The sequence below is a fragment of the Podarcis pityusensis genome (genome assembly GCF_964106645.2).
Source record: "Podarcis pityusensis genome assembly, chromosome: 8".
Taxonomy (NCBI): domain Eukaryota; kingdom Metazoa; phylum Chordata; class Lepidosauria; order Squamata; family Lacertidae; genus Podarcis; species Podarcis pityusensis.
In genome coordinates this window covers 67,952,955-67,974,510 of record NC_138033.1, presented here as the reverse complement: position 1 = coordinate 67,974,510, position 21,556 = coordinate 67,952,955, and the positions used below count along the sequence as shown (strand labels likewise).

Genomic DNA, 21,556 nt, shown 5'->3' with positions numbered 1-21,556 from the left:
TTTGGTACAATGGGGTACAACAGAATTACATAAAGGTAAAGATAAAGGGACCCCCTGACCATTATGTCCAGTCGTGACTGACTCTGGGGTTGCGGCGCTCATCTCGCTTTATTGGCCGAGGGAGCTGGCGTACAGCTTCCGGGTCATGTGGCCAGCATGACTAAGCCACTTCTGGCGAACCACTTTGGTACAATGGGGTACAACAGAATTACATAAAATATTCAGTTAGCTTTGCATTTAAAAAGCCCAAAGTACAATGCTATATTTTCAAATATGCCTACCATGAATATGACTTAATCTCTCAAGGCTGCCTTATTTAATAATAATAATAATAAAAACAACAACAACAACAACAACAACCCGCCCATCTGGCTGTGTTTCCCCAGCCACTCTAAACCTGCCTCCCTCATTAAAGGTATATAATGCTTTATCAAATAAATCAAGTTCAGTTTCCCCTTGAATTACATGGCAGTGTTAAATTAGATGATCCGAGAGAGCTATATCCCATACGTTGCTAAGCCACATCTCTTAGGGCATTAGCTCTCAAGATTTCTAATGGGATGCTAATCTTGCAGAGGCTAATAGCTGGAATGCAAAAATCTTACGTGATACTACAGGATTAGAGTCACTTTCTGTGGACAATAGAGCCAGGGCTGGCTCTGCAATTAGCTTCTGATGGGTACTGTATGCTATCTCTGAAAAGAGCTCCAAATTTTTGCACTTTCCCACATTCCCACCACAGGCAAAAATGTGCCTGTTACTCCACACTGTCTCCAACAATGCAGGGGCATAGATCATGTAATACGAGAGAGCGCCATTGGTGTCTGATGCCAGGTTAAGACAATTTAAGAACCACAGTCCAAAAACGGTGAAGTGATTAGCTCCGAAGACTGTGTAGCTCATACAGCGTGATGGCGATTAAAATGCCACAGATCTTGTCTGGCGCTCTGACAAGGGGTCTGTTCCAGTGGATGATGTCCAGAGCAGAAGTCTTTGGACTAGATCCCACTGTGACAGAGAAATGCTCTGCTCAACTTGGAAGTCAAGAGAAACAGAAACAGTGCGATGTTTCTGAATTCCATACAAAACTGCAGGGCAGCAGAATAGCCAAGGATCTCCCCACTGCGTGGATGAACTCTGTCCACAAACATAGAGCTGCAGCCAATACTAGCCCGACTCAAAGTAGACCTACTATGGTTAACGGAGATGGTGATTCATGGAAGTACAGGGGATTAGGAGGGACCCCAAGCGTGGTCCAACTTCCAACAATGCAAGAATCAGAACCGAAAATCCCTGACAGATGGCCACCCAACCTCTCCCAAGAAACCTCCACCACCTTTAGGAGCAGCCCGTTCCACTGTCAGAAAGTTCTTCCTAATGTTTAGTTGGATTCAGCTTTCTTGTAGTTTGAATCTATTGGTTCAGTTCTTGAGTCTATTGGTTCAGCCCTGTTTAGGAAAGTTTTTAATGACTGATGTTTTAATGTATTTTAATCTTTTGTTGGGAGCCGCGCAGAGTGGCTGGGGAAACCCAGCCAGAAGGACGGGGTATAAATAAAATTTTCTTCTTCTTCTCTTCTTCTCCTTCTTCTCTTCTTCTCCTTCTTCTCCTTCTTCTCTTCTTCTCCTTCTTCTCTTCTCCTTCTCCTTCTTCTTTTCTTCTTTTCTTCTTTTCTTCTTTTCTTCTTTTCTTCTTTTCCTTCTCCTTCTTCTTCTTCTTCTTCTCCCCCCCCCTGGAGTAACAGAAACAAGCTGACTCCATTCTCCATCTGACTCACAACATTTTAAAAACGTATACGTTAGTGAAAGCAACATACAGAAGATGCATTATGTTAGAGCAAGCTATTAGAATGTGCATATTAGTCCAAACTGCATACCGAATAATGTGTGTACAGTGGTACCTCGGGTTACAGACGCTTCAGGTTACAGACTCCGCTAACCCAGAAATAGTACCTCGGGTTAAGAACTTTGCCCCAGGATGAGAACAGAAATTGCACACTGGCGGCAGTGAGAGGCCCCGTTAGCTAAAGTGGTGCTTCGGGTTAAGAACAGTTTCAGGTTAAGAACGGACCTCCAGAACGAATTAAGTTCTTAACCCGAGGTACCACTGTATTAAAAGAAAATGCCCCCTAAAAGACTGGTGAATTTTCATTCATTTTCATTCCTGAAATATTGGGGAGGGCCAAATTAAGTTTGGGGGTGAATAAGACGCTGTGGAGGAAAAAAAAAATCACATATTCATCTGCTCCTAGGGAAATATATCAGCACGTGTGTGGAATTCCCTTCACATGGCTTCCAACCACTTTGCCAGAGGAGATCGTGGCCAGTAATCATTGGCCAGTAATCATTGGAGTGCCTGGTGTGCTCTGGTCCATGGGGTCATGAAGAGTCGGACACGACTAAACGACTAAACAACAACAACAACAACAATCATTGGTTGCATCCAGTGCTAGTCCTATTCAGAGTAGACTCAATGAAGTTGATAGAAATGACTAATTCAGCTTCATTAAGGGTCAACTTTGGCAGCAGAAACTGATCCCTGCAACTCCCTCAAACGTTCTTCTGCTCATTTCTGATACATCTGCAGCCCTCAAGATTAAATGGGCAATCCATCATTTGCCTCTCCTGTATTCTTACCTCTAAAATTCCAAAAGAGTCTCTTTTTGTAACGCTCAAAGTGGTGTTTTTGGCCAACTAACCCCAAACGTTTATTTCAAAGTGGGAAAGAAAAACACCTCTTTGCAAGAGAGATAAAGAGTTGTTCCTCAGCTGGGTAAAACAACATACTCGGAACACCCACAGAGGCTGGAAATCTGAACAATGGGAATTAGCAGGAGGAGGATTAGCAGAATTGTTTTCCTGCAAATTTCAGGAACTTTTGTAAGAAATTCAAGTGGATAGGAGAAGTAATCTGGCCGTAATCTACTATTTGCTCACTCCTGAGCATTTATACAGGATTAATAAAATTCCTCTGGAATAAATGAGTCTTGAGTTGAAGCCTATACAACGATTTTTGGGTTGAAGCCGATTCCTATGCAATCATGCATAGTCCAGAGAAAGTGGACAGAGGGAAGTTTTACTCCCTCTCTTGTAATGCTGAAATTTAGGGACATCCAATGAAGCTGAGTTCTGGAAGATCCTAGTTAAACTACGGAATTTGCTCCTGCAAAGGACCAGTAATGACCACCAACTTGGGCTGCTTTAAAAGAGGACTGGACAAATTCATGAAAGATAAGCCTGTCAAAGACTACCAGCCACAGTCACTAGGTTCCACCTCCCCGGTCGGAGGCAGTTGAACACTAGTTGCCAGAAATTGCAGGTGGGGATTTGCTGCTGCACTCAGGGCAGTCTGGTTGGCCACTGTGAGAACAGGATTTTGGGAAAGATGGGCCATTGGTCTGACCCAGCAGCTAGTCTCTTCTTGGGTTGCTCCTTTGCATGAGTCATATCTAAAGAGGTCTGTCTGCAAAGGCTCAGCTGTACCTTTTCATTTACAGTCGACCCCTTTTAGCTCTTCCAAGAAGGAAAACATCCCTGTGAGGCCCAGTGACACTAGCAGGTGTGATCCTGCGATCTCAAGTGGGTGTTAATTTACAGGAGCCATAAAATTAATGGGGAGAGGCCAGACATAACACAAGACAGACCAGCTGGATAGGGGATTTCCTTGCAGCGAGTTGAAGGCGGTTGCTGTACAATGAACAGCGTCTTGCTCTCATAGTGGCCAACCAGATGCCCATCGTGAGAATTGGGGGAAATTATTGAGGGGCACGCAATGCATATACTAGGCAAAATTCTGTCTGAAATGCATAGATGTGCATGAATTTTCACGTGTTTTTAAAAACAAAGCAATTCACAAACAGATGTGGAAATGGGGTCAATCAAACCAAAATGGACAGATTCATCAAACCCTACACCTCCATCTATGCAGATTTGCCTAAATCCAAGAAATAGCTCTCAGAGCCTTTTAGGTTGCTAGCAAAATAGTGACAGAGTTTTTTGGGGGTTTTTAAGAGCATTTAAGGGAAAAATCAACAGCACAGAGGAGATCAAAGCATTTTTGTGAGCCAACTCAGTCGCCAAAGAGGAGCTTGGGAAAGACCCCCACCCCCGCCGCCAGTCCGGAGAGAAGATAAATTTCTGCAAAGAGAAGGAGTAAACTGAGAAGAGAGCACCTTGGTGTCAGATAAGGGCCTGGGCTCAAAATGCATTCTGCATTCACCTGCAGAATCTCTTGGATCTAGGGAAACAAAAGAAAACACCAGCCACAAAAGGAGGAGAGTAAATATATTCCCAGGGACACACTGGGCGCCTCAAAACCGTGGATATTTTCTAGGAGTGGTTCAAGCACACGCTGGGAAACTTTAGGATTCTTCAATTAATTCAAGCGCTCCATTGCTCTAGTCTAGAGCAAGAAATCCACTTTTAAAAACTAGCAAATATGGTTCAGAAAGTGAAGGTAAAACACATTGAAAGGTATGAGAGGCATGCAGATTAGTGGGAATATGTGTGAACACCATACAAGAAACTCCACTCATCATTGAACCTCTCTGCAAAGAAAACTGAACAAATACTCAACAAAGACTGGACGTTGTTTAACCTCTGTTAGGATGAATGCTCTTTGTTGTATAACCTCCCCTGAAATAAATCAGAAAGAAAGCTCAGTGAAGACCAGACACTGGCTGCATCCGAATGTGAGAAATGTTGTGTTAGATTTCCTGGTTAAAATGCTGCCATTCCTGTCCTGTTTTCTAATGTTCCTTTCAGTGCCTATTGCATTATTGCAGTGCCTGCTGCATTATTGAACAATACTTTTGGACAGATATACTAGCATGTCGTGCTAAATTTCTTTCACACCAGTGGGCATGATGTGGCAAAACAACGGATGTCATTGGACAATGTCATTCTCCTCCATATGCTGTTTCCCCATAAAAACAGCAGGGTAGAGCTATATGTTGGTGGTTGTTGTTGTTGTTTAGTCGTTTAGTTGTGTCCGACTCTTCATGACCCCATGGACCAGAGCATGCCAGGCACTCCTGTCTTCCACTGCCTCCCGCAGCTTGGTCAAACTCATGCTGGTAGCTTCGAGAACCAACCATCTCGTCCTTTGTCATCCCCTTCTCCTTGTGCCCTCAATCTTTCCCAACATCAGGGTCTTTTCCAGGGAGTCTTCTCTTCTCATGAGGTGGCCAAAGTATTGGAGCCTCAGCTTCAGGATCTGTCCTTCCAGTGAGCACTCAGAGCTGATTTCCTTCAGAATGGATAGGTTTGTTCTTCTTGCATTCCATGGGACTCTCAAGAGTCTCCTCCAGCACCATAATTCAAAAGCATCAATTCTTCGGCAATCAGCCTTCTTTATGGTCCAGCTCTCACTTCCATACATTACTACTGGGAAAACCGTAGCTTTAACTATATGGACCTTTGTCGGCAAGGTATGTGTTCGTATACCACCCCAAATCGTGCAATTTTCTGGATCCACAGGGTTGCAAACAGTTTGTTTGTTTTTCTTGAAGCAACTGACACAGAAATGAATGTTAAGCTTCCTCTAGATTTCCAGAAGCTGCTTTTGTGTCATGTGTGTTGGAAATCCCAGATGCAAAGATCCAAACTTAGGGCAATTGTTCTTTGGTGAGAGAGCCCCAGCTAGATTGATGTGGCAAAACATGCGGCAAAAAAGGCATGGGAATATAGGCTGTAAAAACTTTAACATGTGCCCTTTCCAGTGAATCTCGGTGTATCCCATTTCCCTAGCCCAAAAATAGACCACACGTTTAGAAAGTCATAAAATGGTATCCTCACAAAATTCTTCAGCGGTCAGGTTCATGTGCTTTTCCATATAGCAGTCAGAAAGAGTTGCTCAGGCAGTAAAATGTTGCTTGGTTATAAAATGGTAAAAGTTCCTAAACTATTGGTATAGGAAAACATTAGTTTCATACTTTATTCTTGTCTGAAACAAAAGAGGCTGCTTAAAGCCATGCAGCTGGAGGGAGCAGCTCAGACATCCTCACACACATAGTCTAAGTAGAACAAAAGGCTTGGTTGCCTGTTTCCTCCCAAGGTGAGGGGAAGTGACATAGGCAAAACCTGGCAGGGCAGCTTACTCTATGGCATTAACCCCTTCATGCATTAATTAGACTCAAACATGCTGGTGATATGAGGCTGGTTCCCCTACAATGTGAAAGCTCAAATATAATGCAGTGCTTCAACCAACAATCCCTCTTTCCAGGGAACTCTGGGAATTGTAGCTGTGAGGGCAATAGGAGTCCTCTAACAACTCTTAGCACCCTTGACAAACTACAGTTCCCTGTATTATTTGGGGGAAGGAGTAATTGCTTAAATTGACATTGCTTTAAATGTATAGTGCAGATGGAGCCTTAGACTTTTTTCCAAAGCTTCCTTCATACTCACAAAGGACTTAGGCAGTTCTTTTAGCACTGAGTCAGACCACTGGTCCAGCTCAGTATTGTCTACACTGACTGGCAGCAGCCTTCGAGGATTTCAGACAGTGGGGCTTTCCCAGCCCCAACTAGATGTGCCAAGTTTTGAACCTGCAACCTTCTGCATGCAAAACAGATACTTTACCACTGAGCCGTGACTCTTCCCACAACAGCTTAAGTATTTGCAGTTGTGTTAATACATCTGGGGCGTGCACAGGGGAAGCAGCTCTTTTGCACCACTCTTTATATTACTGACGATAATATTCATAAACACTTCTTTTGTTGGGTTTTATCACGGTGCCATCAATTATGACCCCGGTAATACAGAACAAGTTACACTCTGACAACATTTCCTGCTATTCTTGTTTCTGCCATGGGAAATTAAAGGCATTAAAATTTCAGTTCTCAGGAAGAATAAGGGAGGGACCTCAGTGAAGTGGTAGCACTCGTTCTTTCCATACATAATAAAGGAGCCAGTTTCACCTCTTGGCATCTCCAGGAAAAGACCTATATTTGAGGTCACCTCCAGGCTGTCAGCATTTTGTGGGAGAGATTCAAGCGCATACCAGGAATTTAGGTTTGCTGAATTAAGTGAATTAAAGGACTCTGTCGTCCTGGTGCAACAAACCCACTTTTAAAAAAACTGACTTTTTGAAGTTGGGAGAGTTAACAGGGAAAGCATGGGGTGAATGAACGATTAATGGTAAGATGTATAAGCACCGCACAAGCAAATCAGGACGAATTTAGGAAGAATGCTGCCCACAAACAAATGAGAGCAATGCTCAATATAGGCCAGCTGTAGCCTGCTGAATTAAGATCGCTGGAAGAAATATCAACAACCTCAGATATGCAGATGACACAACTATGATGGCAGAAAGTGAGGAGGAATTAAAGAACCTTTTAATGAGGGTGAAAGAGGAGAGCGCAAAATAAGGTCTGAAGCTCAACATCAAAAAAACAAAGATCATGGCCACTGGTCCCATCACCTCCTGGCAAATAGAAGGGGAAGAAATGGAGGCAGTGAGAGATTTTACTTTTTTGGGCTCCATGATCACTGCAGATGGTGACAGCAGTCACGAAATTAAAAGACGCCTGCTCCTTGGGAGAAAGGCAATGGCAAACCTAGACAGCATCTTGAAAAGCAGAGACATCACCTTGCCAACAAAGGTCCGTATAGTTAAAGCTATGGTTTTCCCAGGAGTGATGTATGGAAGTGAGAGCTGGACCATCAAGAAGGCTGATCGCCGAAGAATTGATGCTTTTGAATTATGGTGCTGGAGGAGACTCTTGAGAGTCCCATGGACTGCAAGAAGATCAAACCTATCCATTCTTAAGGAAATCAGCCCTGAGTGCTCACTGGAAGGACAGATCGTGAAGTTGAGGCTCCAATACTTTGGCCACCTCATGAGAATAGAAGACTCCCTGGAAAAGACCCTGATGTTGGGAAAGATTGAGGGCACAAGGAGAAGGGGACCCAGAGGACGAGATGGTTGGACAGTGTTCTCGAAGCTACAAACATGAGCCTGACCAAAATGCGGGAGGCAGTGGAAGACAGAAGTGCCTGGCATGCTCTGGTCCATGGGGTCACGAAGAGTCGGACACGACTAAACGACTAAACAACAACAAAGCCCACTGTCTGCATAAGCTTTCTGCAAGCAAATAAGGATGGATGTTCAATTAAAGTTGGACATAGTCTAACCTCCGCATGAGCTTCACACAAGCAAATCAAATGAATGCTAAATAAATACGGTAGGTCACCTAATGGAGCCCGGAGACTTTGGATAAACATTAACCAATATAAAGAGACTGTACCTTTGCCCTGATGCAGCCAACTTAGTATCCAAAACCCGACGCTCCAAGTGCCCCTATTTTCTAGGGAAGTCCCGGATTTACAGAAGCCATCCCAGTTTCTCATTTGATCTCGGAATGTCCCACTTTTCCTTAGGATGTCCCTATTTTCAGCTGAGAGATGTTGAAGGCTATGGAGTTATTGCAACCCCCAAGCCAATGAGTTAAGTAACTATACAGCCTTTAGAAGACATCTGAAGGCAGCCCTGCATTGGAAAGTATGTTTAATGTTTTATTATGCTTTTATATATGTTGCAAGCCACCTAGAGTGGCTGTGGCAAACCAGTCCGATGGGTGGGGTATGATGATGATGATGGGTGTCCCTATTTTCATAGGAGAAATGTTGAAGGGTATATGCATTCCTAATGGCACGTTTAGCATCACATCGATTTTGGCCCCTAGAAAACAATGTGACAGCACAAACGTCTGTTTGCTGTCATCCAAGGAAAGGCCGTAGCTGAGTGGCTGAGCATCTGCTATGCATGTAAAAGGTCCCACGTTCAATTTCCAGAATCTCCAGGTCGCACTGGGAAGACCTCTGTCCGAAATTCTGGAGACACATCACCAGTCATCATGGGCAATACGGAACTGGACAGAACAATGGTTTGACTCTGGGCCAGGCGGATTCCTCGGTTCTCCATCGTGCCAATGCTCACAGAACCAGTGTCTCTTTTTCCTCTTGGCTTACATCTCAGCTTGACCGACACCTGAACCCCACCACTACTTTGGCTGCATCAGAAGAGCCACACCTGAACTTTGGAACCTGCTTGAATTGAATTGCGAGTCACAAGTCTCTTCAGAAGCATCTCCATCAATGGACGCTTATCCAGACAAAAGGCAACGCTCAAGCCATGCCGCCTGTATCCCCAAGGTAATGAAACAGGGTTGAAAAGTCTCCGCCAGAATTCTACTTAAGATGTCAAAGAGGAGGAGGAGTCATCCATAACGTGCTCGGTTTGACATCAGACACCTGTAGCTAAATCTGCATATTTCATTTGTGTTCATTGATTGCTTAACGACTCTGGAAACTCTAGCTCTGTGAGGGGAACAGGGGTCTCCTAAAACCTGCTGGCACCCTTAACAAACTACAGCTCCCAGAATTCTTTGAGGAAAGCCATGACTGTTTAAAGCGGTACCATGCTGCTTTAAACACATCACGTGGATGTGCCCCATGTCTCAACTATGCTTGAGGAACATTCTGATGTTTCTTTTGAACCTTTAAGCAAACCTTGGCCAGCCAAACAGCCCAAAGCAAAAGACAAGGGGGTTTAAAGAAAAAAAGATAAACATGAAACCATGAGAGAGAGAGAGAGAGAGAGAGAGAGAGAGAGAGAGAGATCCTGTTTATGAGGTGCGATCTGACAGCATGAGAGGACCTTATGAATCCAGCAGACCCAATCACACACACACGATGGAAAGAAGCCGCTAGGAAGCCCAATATTTCACAAGGCATTTTACAGATCCCCTTGGAGCTGTTTAAAGTATACAGGCCTCTTCTTGCAGTGTCTTGTTCACCATCTGTTTTCTGTGAAAAGTTTTCCATCCATCTCCCAGCTTTCCTTTCACGGGGATGAAGAAATTCTGAACTCAGCGACAGGGTTGTTAAAAGGGGGGGTGGGCAGCGACCTGACAGCCTGTATGGAGTTCCTTCAGTCAAACAGGAATGAATTTGTAAGGGGAAGGGTACTCCTGGGCAAATTTCACACAGTTTGCATTGACATGTTCAAGGTCTACGTTTGCAAGGAATAAAAAGGCGGCTCAAAGTGGGTCAAATCATGAGAAGGTCCCGAGGAATAGGGGTGGGGAGAGAGAGGGAGATCATGACGCACTTTACAGAGGACAGCCTTCAATATCAAAGGTGACCGGATGGAAGTCCTCTAACTGAAAGAATGACGTTAATAAAATTATATTTACTCATATCAATTTTATCAAAGGGTCTGAAATATTTTAAAGTGGTTTTTAACAGCATAGTGATATGTGCTATTTAATGCGTACAAAGTGGTCTAATGTGCATTATTACACACAATTTTAGATTTAGCCTCTAATAAACACACATGTATAGATCTCAAGGTACATGAAGGGCGGTATTCAACTAAATTTTATGCAGAGTAGAAAACTATATGCCTAAGTTAACCATGTTCATTCATTTCAATGGGTGTACTCTCTGTAAACATAAAACCACCCTATGCACAGAGGGAGAGAGCTTGGAAAGTTCATTTTCAAAAGAAACTAGTTCTAGATGAATACGCCTTAAAAGAAACTAATTCCATTTCACATTCATCCCCCTTTTTCATAGAAAATTTGTGAACAAGTTCAGTTCACAGCTCAATTCAAGTTCATCTAAATGATCCTCAAAAAAACCCAAAGAAACAGCGTTCAGAATGTTACAAGCTTTGCCAAACTACAAAATACAGTGGCACCTCGGGTTAAGAACTTAATTCGTTCTGGAGGTCCGTTCTTAACCTGAAACTGTTCTTAACCTGAGGTACCACCTTAGCTAATGGGGCCTCCTGCTGCCGCCGCACAATTTCTGTTCTCATCCTGAAGCAAAGTTCTTAACCCGAGGTACTATTTCTGGGTTAGCGGAGACTGTAACCTGAAGCGTCTGTAACCCGAGGTACCACTGTATACTTAAGTAAACATCAAAACACACACACACATATATATACATACTGGAATCTGAATGGTTTAATTTATAACCCCTCCTCAAATATTTATGATATCTAGGCTTTAAGGGTTTGGGGGGGGGGGCATGTCAAAGAATAAACTTGAAGATAAAGTAATTAAAAAAAAAAAAAAGTTTTACCTGAAAATGAACTTAATTCATAGTCAGTTCACCTGGCACTTGCAGAAACTACTTTCAAGTGTAGTTCAGAGATTCTTGAACTAATTCAATGAGCTTCATGAAACTGAAATAGTTTATTTCAAGCACGGTAGTGCATGTGTGCACGCATGTGTATAGATACATAGCATGGTGGAAGAATGTATATTTATTAGTTTCTATCGTGTCATCTTTAACTCCCTTTTTACCTAAACAAAAAAGCCCCAAACACTGCAACTTTTTCCCATAGGGGAGTTGCACCATCCCCTTGACTGTTATGATTACCCATTTGCTGAACCTTCTCCAGCTCCTTTTTGAGATGAGGCAACCAGAACCATACCCAGTACAGTAAGCCCGTGACTTACATTATGTTCCAAGGATCATGCCTAAAGCCAAAATCGAGTATAGTCAAGACCTACTGGGCTCAATGGTGGTTTGCAATGCCAAAGACAGTTTCCCTGGAATGCATTTTTTTAAAAAATTGCCCTGCATGTAAGCTGAATGCCCACAAGTTAAACGCATTACATGTAGGCTTACTGTATTCCAAACGTGGTCACAGCATAGATTTGTACAATGGCATTATGATATGAGCAGTTTCATTTTCAATTCTCTTCCTAATGATCGCTAGCATGGAATTTGCCTTTTTCACAGCTGGTGGGTCGACATCTTCAGAGCTTCACTGGATGGTTCCTGGGTTGTAGTGGTGGGTGGGTGTGTGGGTGTGTATTTATGTGGGTGGGTGGGTGTTTCCCCTCTCCCCTTTCTCCACAGCATGCCAGTTGTTGCTCCAACTGCAGCCATACAAAAAATCGTGACAATTGCTAGCTGGCAACAACACAAAGACCGGCAAACGCAGAAGCTCATTAGCTTTTAAGGCCGCTCCCGTTAGCAGGCAGTTAAAAAAAAAAGCAAAAACACAAACATTCCTAACTTTGGGTTCCTCCGACAAATTACACACCAGTTCATAAACAGACACAGACTATTATTATCATTTTTCTTCTGCACAGACGCTCTTCCTCTTCGTGTCTGCCCCCATTATCTCTCTCACCCCTTTCCAGCTAGAAATGAGAGATTTCCTTCTCCCTTCTCCGTGCCAGCAGTTCAAATGGCAAGCTAAGATGCTGCTCTAGGCGTCTCTCTTTCCTATACTGGACTTCTGCTTTCCTGAATGGAATTATTCACTTCCTCTGCAGGAAACCTTTATGAAAGTTCTTTTCCCTCCTGAGTTGAGCTAATTGGCCGATTGCCAATTTGGGTGTACTTTTTTCTTCTTCTTCTTCTTTTTGCCAAGTTCAGATAAGGCCATTATCTGGTCCCTATCCAAAGTTTCCTTTGAACTGTTGTTGTTGATATTATTTATTTTATTTTATTTTTTACTCTCATCATCACCCTTCCACAACAGACAAACTGGCCACATCTTGAGTTAAGTATTATGGTGGTTGTTGTTACAAATTCACTGTTTATTAATCTGTAGACTGCAATACAGGTTTCTAAGCAGTATTAACCTAGTTACACAACCACTGACTGAACTATAAAACATCCATCGTGAATCAGAGAATTGTAGCATTGGGAGGGACCCCAAGGGCTATCTAGACCAAACCCCTGTAATGCAAGAATCGCAGCTGACCACAGTTTAAAAACCACCAGTGTAGGAGACTCCCAACACCTTCTGAGGTAGTCTATTCCACAGTCAGCCAGATCTCCATGTCAGAAAGTCCTTCCTGATGTTGAGTTGGAATCTCCTTCCTTGCAATTTAAAAATACACAATAAAACAAAGCAATCCTGCTTTAAAGGGAATTCCTGTGCAATGTTTTGTTTATCTTCAACATGGTTTTATAATGCTAGGGGTGCCGTCCACCAGTGTTGCCTGGTACAGCCAATTTCTGGGCCCAGAATTAGAATATATAGTTTTATCTATGCATAAACACAACCTGGGAGGGAGGGGCTCACAGCATTAACACTCCAACAGAGGCTGCTTCCCCATTAGGTTTCCAAAATCCAGAACAGTGGAAGACCTGCCTCGCTCCCTCCAGTCTTCAGCATCCGGCCAACTCTCACACACTGCTCTGGCTATTGAGGGGGTAGGGAAAGCCCCACCCATTTGCTTCTATGGCAACCTTCTGGACTTTTAAATTGCAGTACAGTGGCACCTCGGGTTAAGAACTTAATTCATTCTGGAGGTCCGTTTTTAACCTGAAACTGTTCTTAACCTGAGGTACCACTTTAGCTAATGGGGCCTCCCACTGCCGCTGTGCCGCTGGCGTGCAATTTCTGTTCTTATCCTGAGGTAAAGTTCTTAACCCGAGGTATTATTTCTGGGTTAGCAGAGTCTGTAACCTGAAGCATCCGTAACCCGAGGTACCATTGTACTTAGCTGGCCAGCCAAAGCCATTGGCTTGACAAAGGAACTTGGGTTGGCAAAGCTTGCGCGTATGCATTCCGTCCTCAGAGATACGGGATTGCAAGTTTGGGAAAGAAATCCAGGGTTTCATCTAGACGGACTCGCCAAATTCATAATAATCGTCACCACCACTGCATCTCTCTAAACTTTGGGAATGGAATGCTGGACTATAATGGGCCTGCGGTCTTATCCAGCCATGAGCAACAATGCCTGGCTCCTTTCCCCACACAATTAATCAGCGTACATAGAGTGATTCCCAATTTACCTTCTTCAGCCCAAGCTATTAGGAAAAACTCCAGAACGCATCGCACTAGCAGAGCGCAAAGGCATATCAGGCAACTCCCGGCGGCCTGATCATTTCTACAAACATTCTGAAAAATGAGGAGGATGGATCTCAAAAACAGTCCAGAGTTTAATATCCTCAGTGCAGGTCTTTGCTTTAAATAGGGACGGACCTCGAGCCAACTAGCATTTCAATGATGTAAACTTAGAACACCTTCCATGCTAAGAAGAAGTAAGAACCAACCAAGAACAATGGAAAGGGTAGAAAACAAAGACAAGATTCTTCAGAATATTTCTCTTGCTTTGCTACACACTTGTGGGGAGCAAACAAACAAACAAACAAAAAACCCTACTTTTGAGGTCCTATGTAGGAATAAGCATCACCACCAGATCACAATGTCTTTACAAACTGGAATAGAGTTGATTCTTCTTCTCCCCACACCCCTTTAGGCCAAGAGTGGAGAACTTCTTTCAGTCTTCTGGGCAACCCTGGGGAGGGCACATGCCACTCAAGCCATAAGATCACCTTCGCCAAGTTTCATAGTACTAATGAACTAGAAGAACAGAAATATGATTCCCCCTTGACAACGGCTTGACAACGTGACAACGGCTTGACAACGTGACAACCATCAATGGCTTGACAACGTGACAACTTTGGCAACATACGAACAGACAGCTTATAGACGGAGACTTTGGATAAATACAGCAATATATGGAATGAGTTTACAAATAATATATTAGGTTACTGACAATTATGTGTATTAGGATAATAAGAATATGCACATCTGTATATTAATGTATGAAAATGTAATGGTCTTTCTTTCTTTCTTTCTTTCTTTCTTTCTTTTTCTTTCTTTACTCTATCTTTTCATAGATGAAATTCTTGTTTTTAAAAAAGTTTCATTTCAAGTTGTTTCAGAGGTTATAGCTCAGGACTTGAAATACCTCCATTTAGTTGTTGCTTTCTCCACAAATGAGGAAGACAGATGGGTATAGAAGTCGGGTTATGCAAGCTGGTAATTTTTCTGAGGTTGTCTCCTCAATGCTGGAACCAAAATAGAAACTTGCACAATGATATCCATGCTGTCTGTGACCAAAATTCCAGGGGGGGGTTGGGGGGGGAGTGGAGTGGGGGGAGGTAGAAAGAGCACTGTTCATCCTAGGAGGTGAGTGGGGGATCTTTTTCAGCCCAAAACCTTCATCCCTTCTGAGCAACCTTTTCAGGGCCACATAGCAGCAGAGCCAGAGGCAAGAGTAGGCAGAGCAATGAATGCAAATTTTATGTTTGTACAGTCGCCTTGTTTCTACAATACATCACACCAAAGCACACTCCTCTCTGTTCTACATCCTGACAAGCAAGTGGAGTTCAAAGATGCACTCCAACCAGACAAAAACACTTGGGGGGGTGTGCAAAACATGGCTGCCAAGGGGTGTGGCCTGTGGAGAGAGGATGTGGCCTAAGAGAGACTTACGAGGATCACATTTGGACCCCAAGCCAGAGCTTCCTAGCCTTGTATGGCCAGGGAAGAAGCTTATATACAGTACAGTGTCCACTTCCATCTGGGAAAGATGCCCTCATAAGGCTCACACCCTCTCTGAGAAGACCTCTTTGGTCCTCCACACTATCACCACCTCCCATTCATTTGCTTTGTGTTCCTTTGAGCGCATACAACTGCTCAGAGATTCAGCAAATGTTTGGTCCCTCTGCTCTGCCACACACAGAGAGAATTTGTATTTGCTACCCTGTTGTTAAGAAGCACGACACGCTTTGCACTGGGGCAGCAGGGGTGTTCGCACACCGCACAATCTGCATGCGCAAACGTTACGGTTGCTCACCTACACCGTCCTACGAGGGTGCACTCTGCACGCCTGGGTCGCCGAGATGTGCAAATCAACAAATGTACACACAAACACTTGCCCACGTGCAGGAACAGCTCATACCTGTTGTAAGCCACCTTGGATATCATCAAAAGACAAGGCCTAAATCACGAGCATATGCATGTATCTCTCTGAGTTTCTGTATGTGCAATTAAAGAGACACATCATAGAACTGTAGAGCTGGGAGGGACCACAAGGTCCTCTGGTCCAGGGGCATCTTACCCATAGAGGCTAGTGGTGCAGGGCGCCAGGGCGCCAAGTTCTGGAGGGTGCCAGGGAAGAGGCAGAGGCTGGACGTGGCACCTCCCAGCATCAGCTCGCCACCTTCGCCCACCTCCACCATGCTGCGCCAAAGCAGCACCACGCCACGCCCAGAGCCTCCGTCAGCCATGGCCACCGCAGCATGAAGCAGTCAGCTGAGCTGGGAGCCACCGCGTCCAGCCTCCGCCTCTTCACCGCTGGAGGAGTTGCCCTCCAGCCACTGCCCGCCTCCTCCAGCCCCTCAAAACTGGGCGTGTCACCGGCAGTGCCGTCCTCCCTAAAAAGGTTGGCAACTCTGGGAAATGGGGGGGGGGGGCGCCAGATAGCACCAGATATGCTTAAGACCTCCCTGGTCTGGTCCAACCCACCTACAATGCAGGAAATCTTTTGCCCAGCGTGGGGCTCAAACCCACAACCCTGAGGTTAAGAGTCCCATGCTCTACCGACTGAGCTATCCCAGATGGCAAAGCATGGCAGAATGAAGGAGGGCCCACTTACGATAAAGGCAGCCTGCGTCCTCTCCAAACTGAGACCATCCCGGGCAGCACCTGTACACTGTCTGGTACTGCATGCTGTAGAGCTGCCTGTTGTCCATGTAATACACCATCCTGAGAAAAGAAAACATTAAAACAAGCAGCGTTATATGTTACTGCAACTGGAGGCTACAGCCACATAATTCAGCAGAAATCAGATGCAGAAAGTTGCGTCCAGTGTTCGTCCTACTCTGAGTAGACCTGTTGAACTTTAATGGAGGTAAATTAGCTCTGTTTATTAATTTCAGTGGGTCCACTCTAACATACAACCCAGAGCAATCAAGCCATTGCAAATAGGAAGCAACATAGGAATCTGCCTTATCAGACCAAAGGTTCATCTGGGCCAATAATGTCTACACCGACTGGCAGCGGATCTCCAGGTTTTCAGACAGGAGCCTTACCAGGATCAACTTTCACTGTGCAACTAGAATTTCTCATAGGTAGCCGTGTTGGTCTGCCATAGTCAAAATAAAAAAAATCCTTCCAGTAGCACCTTTAAGACCAACTAAGTTAGTTCTTGGTATGAGCTTTCGTGTGCTTGCACACGAAAGCTCATACCAAGAACTAACTTAGTTGGTCTTAAAGGTGCTACTGGAAGGATTTTTTTTATTTAGAATTTCTCAGTATGTGATTGACTCCCACCCAAAAAAAACCCCAGTGGAAGTCTGTAAGCAACCAAAAATACAGGTGAAAAAAATACTTTAATGTCACATGTAGTTAAGACTCCAGTTGAGTTAGTCTAACTTCACTGTTTGACCATTGTGGTGGTTTTAACATATGTTTTCAACACATCCCATTGGCAAGAGATGAAACACAACTAACTGTAAAAGCCCACAGAATGACTGAATATATTCGAGCGTTGTACTCACACACACTTTCCTGCACAGCAAAAAATGCCAGGTGTATCCATTAAAATTATTTTCTTTTTTAAGTGTCCAGACAAATCCTGGTTACTTAGTGCTTTTAATTCACAAAGAAACTGAATCATAAAAACATAGATTTGTACAACTGTTGCCCCAAGGGTGACCTAGCCCAACCCCTTGCAATGCAAGGCAAATGATCAGGGTTGTATCCAACTCTGTTCCACTCAAAGTAGACTCAATGAAATTAAGGAGCCCAAGTTAGCCATGCCCATTAACTTCAAAAGGTCTACTCTGAGTAGGGCTAGCATGGGGAACAAGCCTTAAGGCATAACCCAGCTTCATCCAAATGTACGACATCTCCAGTCCATTTTTGCAAGGAGGAAAAGAGAAATAAAACGGGGTGGTGGAAAACACGAAAATATTTTACCCATTTCAGCCAAGCATGGAGAAAGCAATCAGGGCCCAGATGTGTCTGGGAAAGCAATATCCAGTCATTAGACAGCAAAACAGCTCGCAAACTGGCAAAAAGCCCAACTGGGTTGCGTGCTGCCAAAAAGACTCCCTTCTCCATTGTGCTCAAAACAGATATTGCTTTCAACGTCACGCAATCGGCTTTTTAAAAAATCCGCAGGTTTAATATAAGTGATGGAGCAGATGGCCTGCAAGGAAAGCATGCTGAGGTTCGAAAAAAATGAATGAAAACTCGTTGTTACATTCCCTCCATGGTTAACAGTTCGCATCCAGAGGGGTGTGCGGGTTGTTTAGAACCAGGAGAAATTATTTTGGCTTCGAGAAACTCTCCTAAGTGACAAGAGACTTCTTCCCAAGCTGCTTATGCACAGGAGGTAGGAGGACCTAACAAGACCTATGCTGGATCAGGCCAGTGGCCCTTCTAGCCCAGCATCCTGTTCTTACAGGGCCCAACCAAATGCCCCTGGGAAGCCTGCAAGCAGGACTTGGGCACAACAGCACATATCCCCACTTGGAATTTCCAGGACCTAGTATTCAAAGTCATACTCCGTCTAACAGTGGAGGTAGAACACAGCCAGCATAGCTAGTCCTCATTGATAGCCTTGCCCTCCATGAATTTGGCTAATCCCAAGGGTCATCTAGTCCAACTGGCTGCGATTCAGGAATCACAGCTGAAGAATCCCTGACAGATAGCTTTTCCCATCAGATAATTCTTCCTAATATTTAGTCGGAACCTCCTTTTTTGCAACGTGAATTGATTTGGATCCTACCCTTTGGAGCATCAGAAAACAAGTTTGCTCCATGTCATGGAAGAAGAAGAAGAAGAAGAAGCAGCAGCTTTTGGATTTGATATCCCACTTTATCACTACCCTAAGGAGTCTCAAAGCAGCTAACATTCTCCTTTCCCTTCCTCCCCCACAACAAACACCCTGTGAGGTGAGTGAGACTGAGAGACTTCAAAGAAGTGTGACTAGCCCAAGGTCACCCAGCAGCTGCATGTGGAGGAGCGGAGACGCAAACCCGGTTCACCAGATTACGAGTCTACCTCTCTTAACCACTACACCACACTGGATTTGGGAGGGAACCCGCCCTCCCAAATCCTAGAAATGGATCAATGTTAGGATTTTGATTTGTTGGGATATGGATGAAAAGTGCAAGCTGCATAACTGTGCCAGGTAAGGAATCCCTGGCAAAAGGGGTTGATGGTCCCTCAGAGAGGAATCCTTTGGCCTGGGGAGACAGATGTAGCCCAGGTGATGGGGGGTGTTTGAGGTGACAGGAAAAAGAGAGTTTTGGAGCAAGAGGTTCTGGGAAGAAGGCAGCAGAAGAAAGACTGGGGTCCATCTTGGGCAGGTTGGCTGAAGGCTGCCTGCACTGCTGTGGGGGACAACCCCCTCTTGATATGGCCATGCTGTAAGATCTGGACCCCCTCCATGCAGACTGAAGGTGTAAATAGGCAAATAAACCATATTTCTTATGGCTATGACAGTCTCCACTGTGTCTCAGTCTTCCAAAGATACACAGACCCGGGGGGAGGGGTCTGGAACCCCATGGACTCTTGCCACTGCTCGGAAGAGAGAGGAGGAAGAACGCAACTTTTCTAACCCTCCATCTTCCACACCACAGCCCTTCAGATATTTGACAACGGCTATCGGATCACCTCTCAGGCTTCTCTTCTCCAACTAGAACTTTGGTTAGACTCTGCATATGGCAGCACCCAACATTTCTATTTGTGCAACAGGAAGGCCAAGGTGCCTTGCTGCAATCTGACAGATTTGGTTTCTGACCCGGGTAGTACAGCTAGAGGCACAGTGTGGGAGCAGCCAGTTGGCAGAAGAATCCACCTAGGAAGGATTCCCCGCAAGGAGGAGAACTATCAGGCAATGCAGTTTCAAAGAGGGATGCCAATAAAAGCTCATGTTGTCGAGCCCAATAAAAATTAATATGGCTCCTTATTGCATTGAGAACTAAGCTGGAGAAAAATAGCCATACTTAACAGGACCCAGAGGAGGGGAGAGAGGAAGGGCAGGTGGAACCACTCTGGCCGTCTTGCTCTGGGCTTGGCAGAAAACGCTGCTCTCGTCTCCAGAGCCCGCTGCTGCTCCAGGATGGAGGAGGTCAAGAATTCTACCTTCCAGATATGTGTTGCTCACAGGAACGAGAGGGAGAGGGAGAGAATGTGGGTGCGCACAGTTCCTTAAAAGCCATTCAGGCCAGCTTGAGCCCTTTGGCTACAGGCAGACTTTTTTCAGACCTTCGTCTTTTGACCCAGGGTCAGATACAAGTTTTGAGGGCCTTGAGGCAATAGACCCCCAGCTCCCCCTAGCCCTGAGCAGCTCCCCCATCCAGGGACATAGGAAGGGGGGCAGTGGAGGCGGTCTGCCCCAGGTGTCATCCCTAAGGGGGTGACAAAATCCCCCCATGGCGGATCACTACGCCACCCCCCTGGGCACTGATCACCACGCTGATTGCCCCCAATGGGGGCACGGGATGTGCGCCGCTCTGGGTGCCCGAGCGGCTAGGTCCGTCACTGCCCCCATCCTCTGTGGCTCAGCAGCAAAGAGTCCCAAAGTCAATGCATTTTGTCTCCTCGTAAGGCTGGAAGAAATCTGTCTCTCCCCCCACCCTTTCTTTCTCCCTCTCTGTATATAGTGGTACCTCAGGTTAAGAACTTAATTCGTTCTGTAGGTCCGTTCTTAACCTGAAATTATTCTTAACCCAAAGCATCACTTTAGCTAATGGGGCCTCCTGCTGCTGCTGTGAGATTTCTGTTCTCATCCTGAAGCAAAGTTCTTACCCCAAGGTGCTATTTTTGGGTTAGCAGAGTCTGTAACCTGAAGCATCTTTAGCCTGAAGCATCTGTAACCTGAGGTACCACTGTATATATATTTAATGGGTATGTTTTGAACACTGTATTGGGCTTCATTCATAAATTTGATGCACATCAGAGAAAGGGCTATTAATAAATTTATTCTTGTTCCTAATGTTAAAGGCTACAGTGGTACCTCGGGTTACATACGCTTCAGGTTACAGACTCCGCTAACCCAGAAATAGTACCTCGGGTTAAGAACTTTGCTTCAGGATAAGAACAGAAATTGGGTGGTGGCGGTGCAGCGACAGCAGGAGGCCCCATTAGCTAAAGTGGTGCTTCAGGTTAAGAACAGTTTCAGGTTAAGAACAGACCTCCGGAACGAATTAAGTACTTAACCTGAGGTACCACTGTACTGTGATCATCTGGCATCTAAGGAAGTCCAGCTCTCTCAAAATGCTAAAAACCTCCTCTCACTATCCTAGCTCATTTCATTGAAGACTGGATGGCCCTCTGTTGGGTGCCTTCCTATAATTTTATGACAGAGGGGTCTGGAGGGGCACATTTGGCCCCTGGACCTGAAGCCACCCACATTTGGTCTAAAGTTACATAACTGCAGATACATAAAGACCAAGCAGGCTTTCTCCCGGGTAGACATCTATCTGATAATGTGAGAAACATAATCAATATTTTAGAAAAATTACAAGTGAACATAAATACTAAGGCAGTTCTGATATTTGTGGACGCGGAGAAAGCTTTTGACAACATTTTTTGGAGTTTTATGAAGAAGAACCTACAGGGGATGGAGGTAGGCCAAGGTTTTGAAAACGGTATAAGTGCAATTTATTCAGAACAAAAGGCTAAATTAATTGTAAATAACGTGGTGACGGAGGAATTTAAGATAGAAAAAGGGACACAACAAGGTTGCCCAATCTCCCCATTGCTTTTTATATCG

The 21,556-nt window shown here is 44.7% G+C and overlaps 1 protein-coding gene across 4 annotated transcripts in view; it reads right to left on the bottom strand.

Annotated features, from left to right (window-relative positions):
- Window positions 1-21,556, bottom strand: part of MEGF6 (multiple EGF like domains 6) — a 221,695-nt gene that overhangs the window by 180,659 nt on the left and 19,480 nt on the right. For all 4 annotated transcript variants that reach the window (XM_081015974.1, XM_081015973.1, XM_081015976.1 and 1 more), the window contains exon 3: window positions 16,424-16,533. In XM_081015974.1, the coding sequence (XP_080872100.1) occupies window positions 16,424-16,533 (110 nt within the window). The remainder of the gene's footprint in view (window positions 1-16,423; window positions 16,534-21,556) is intronic.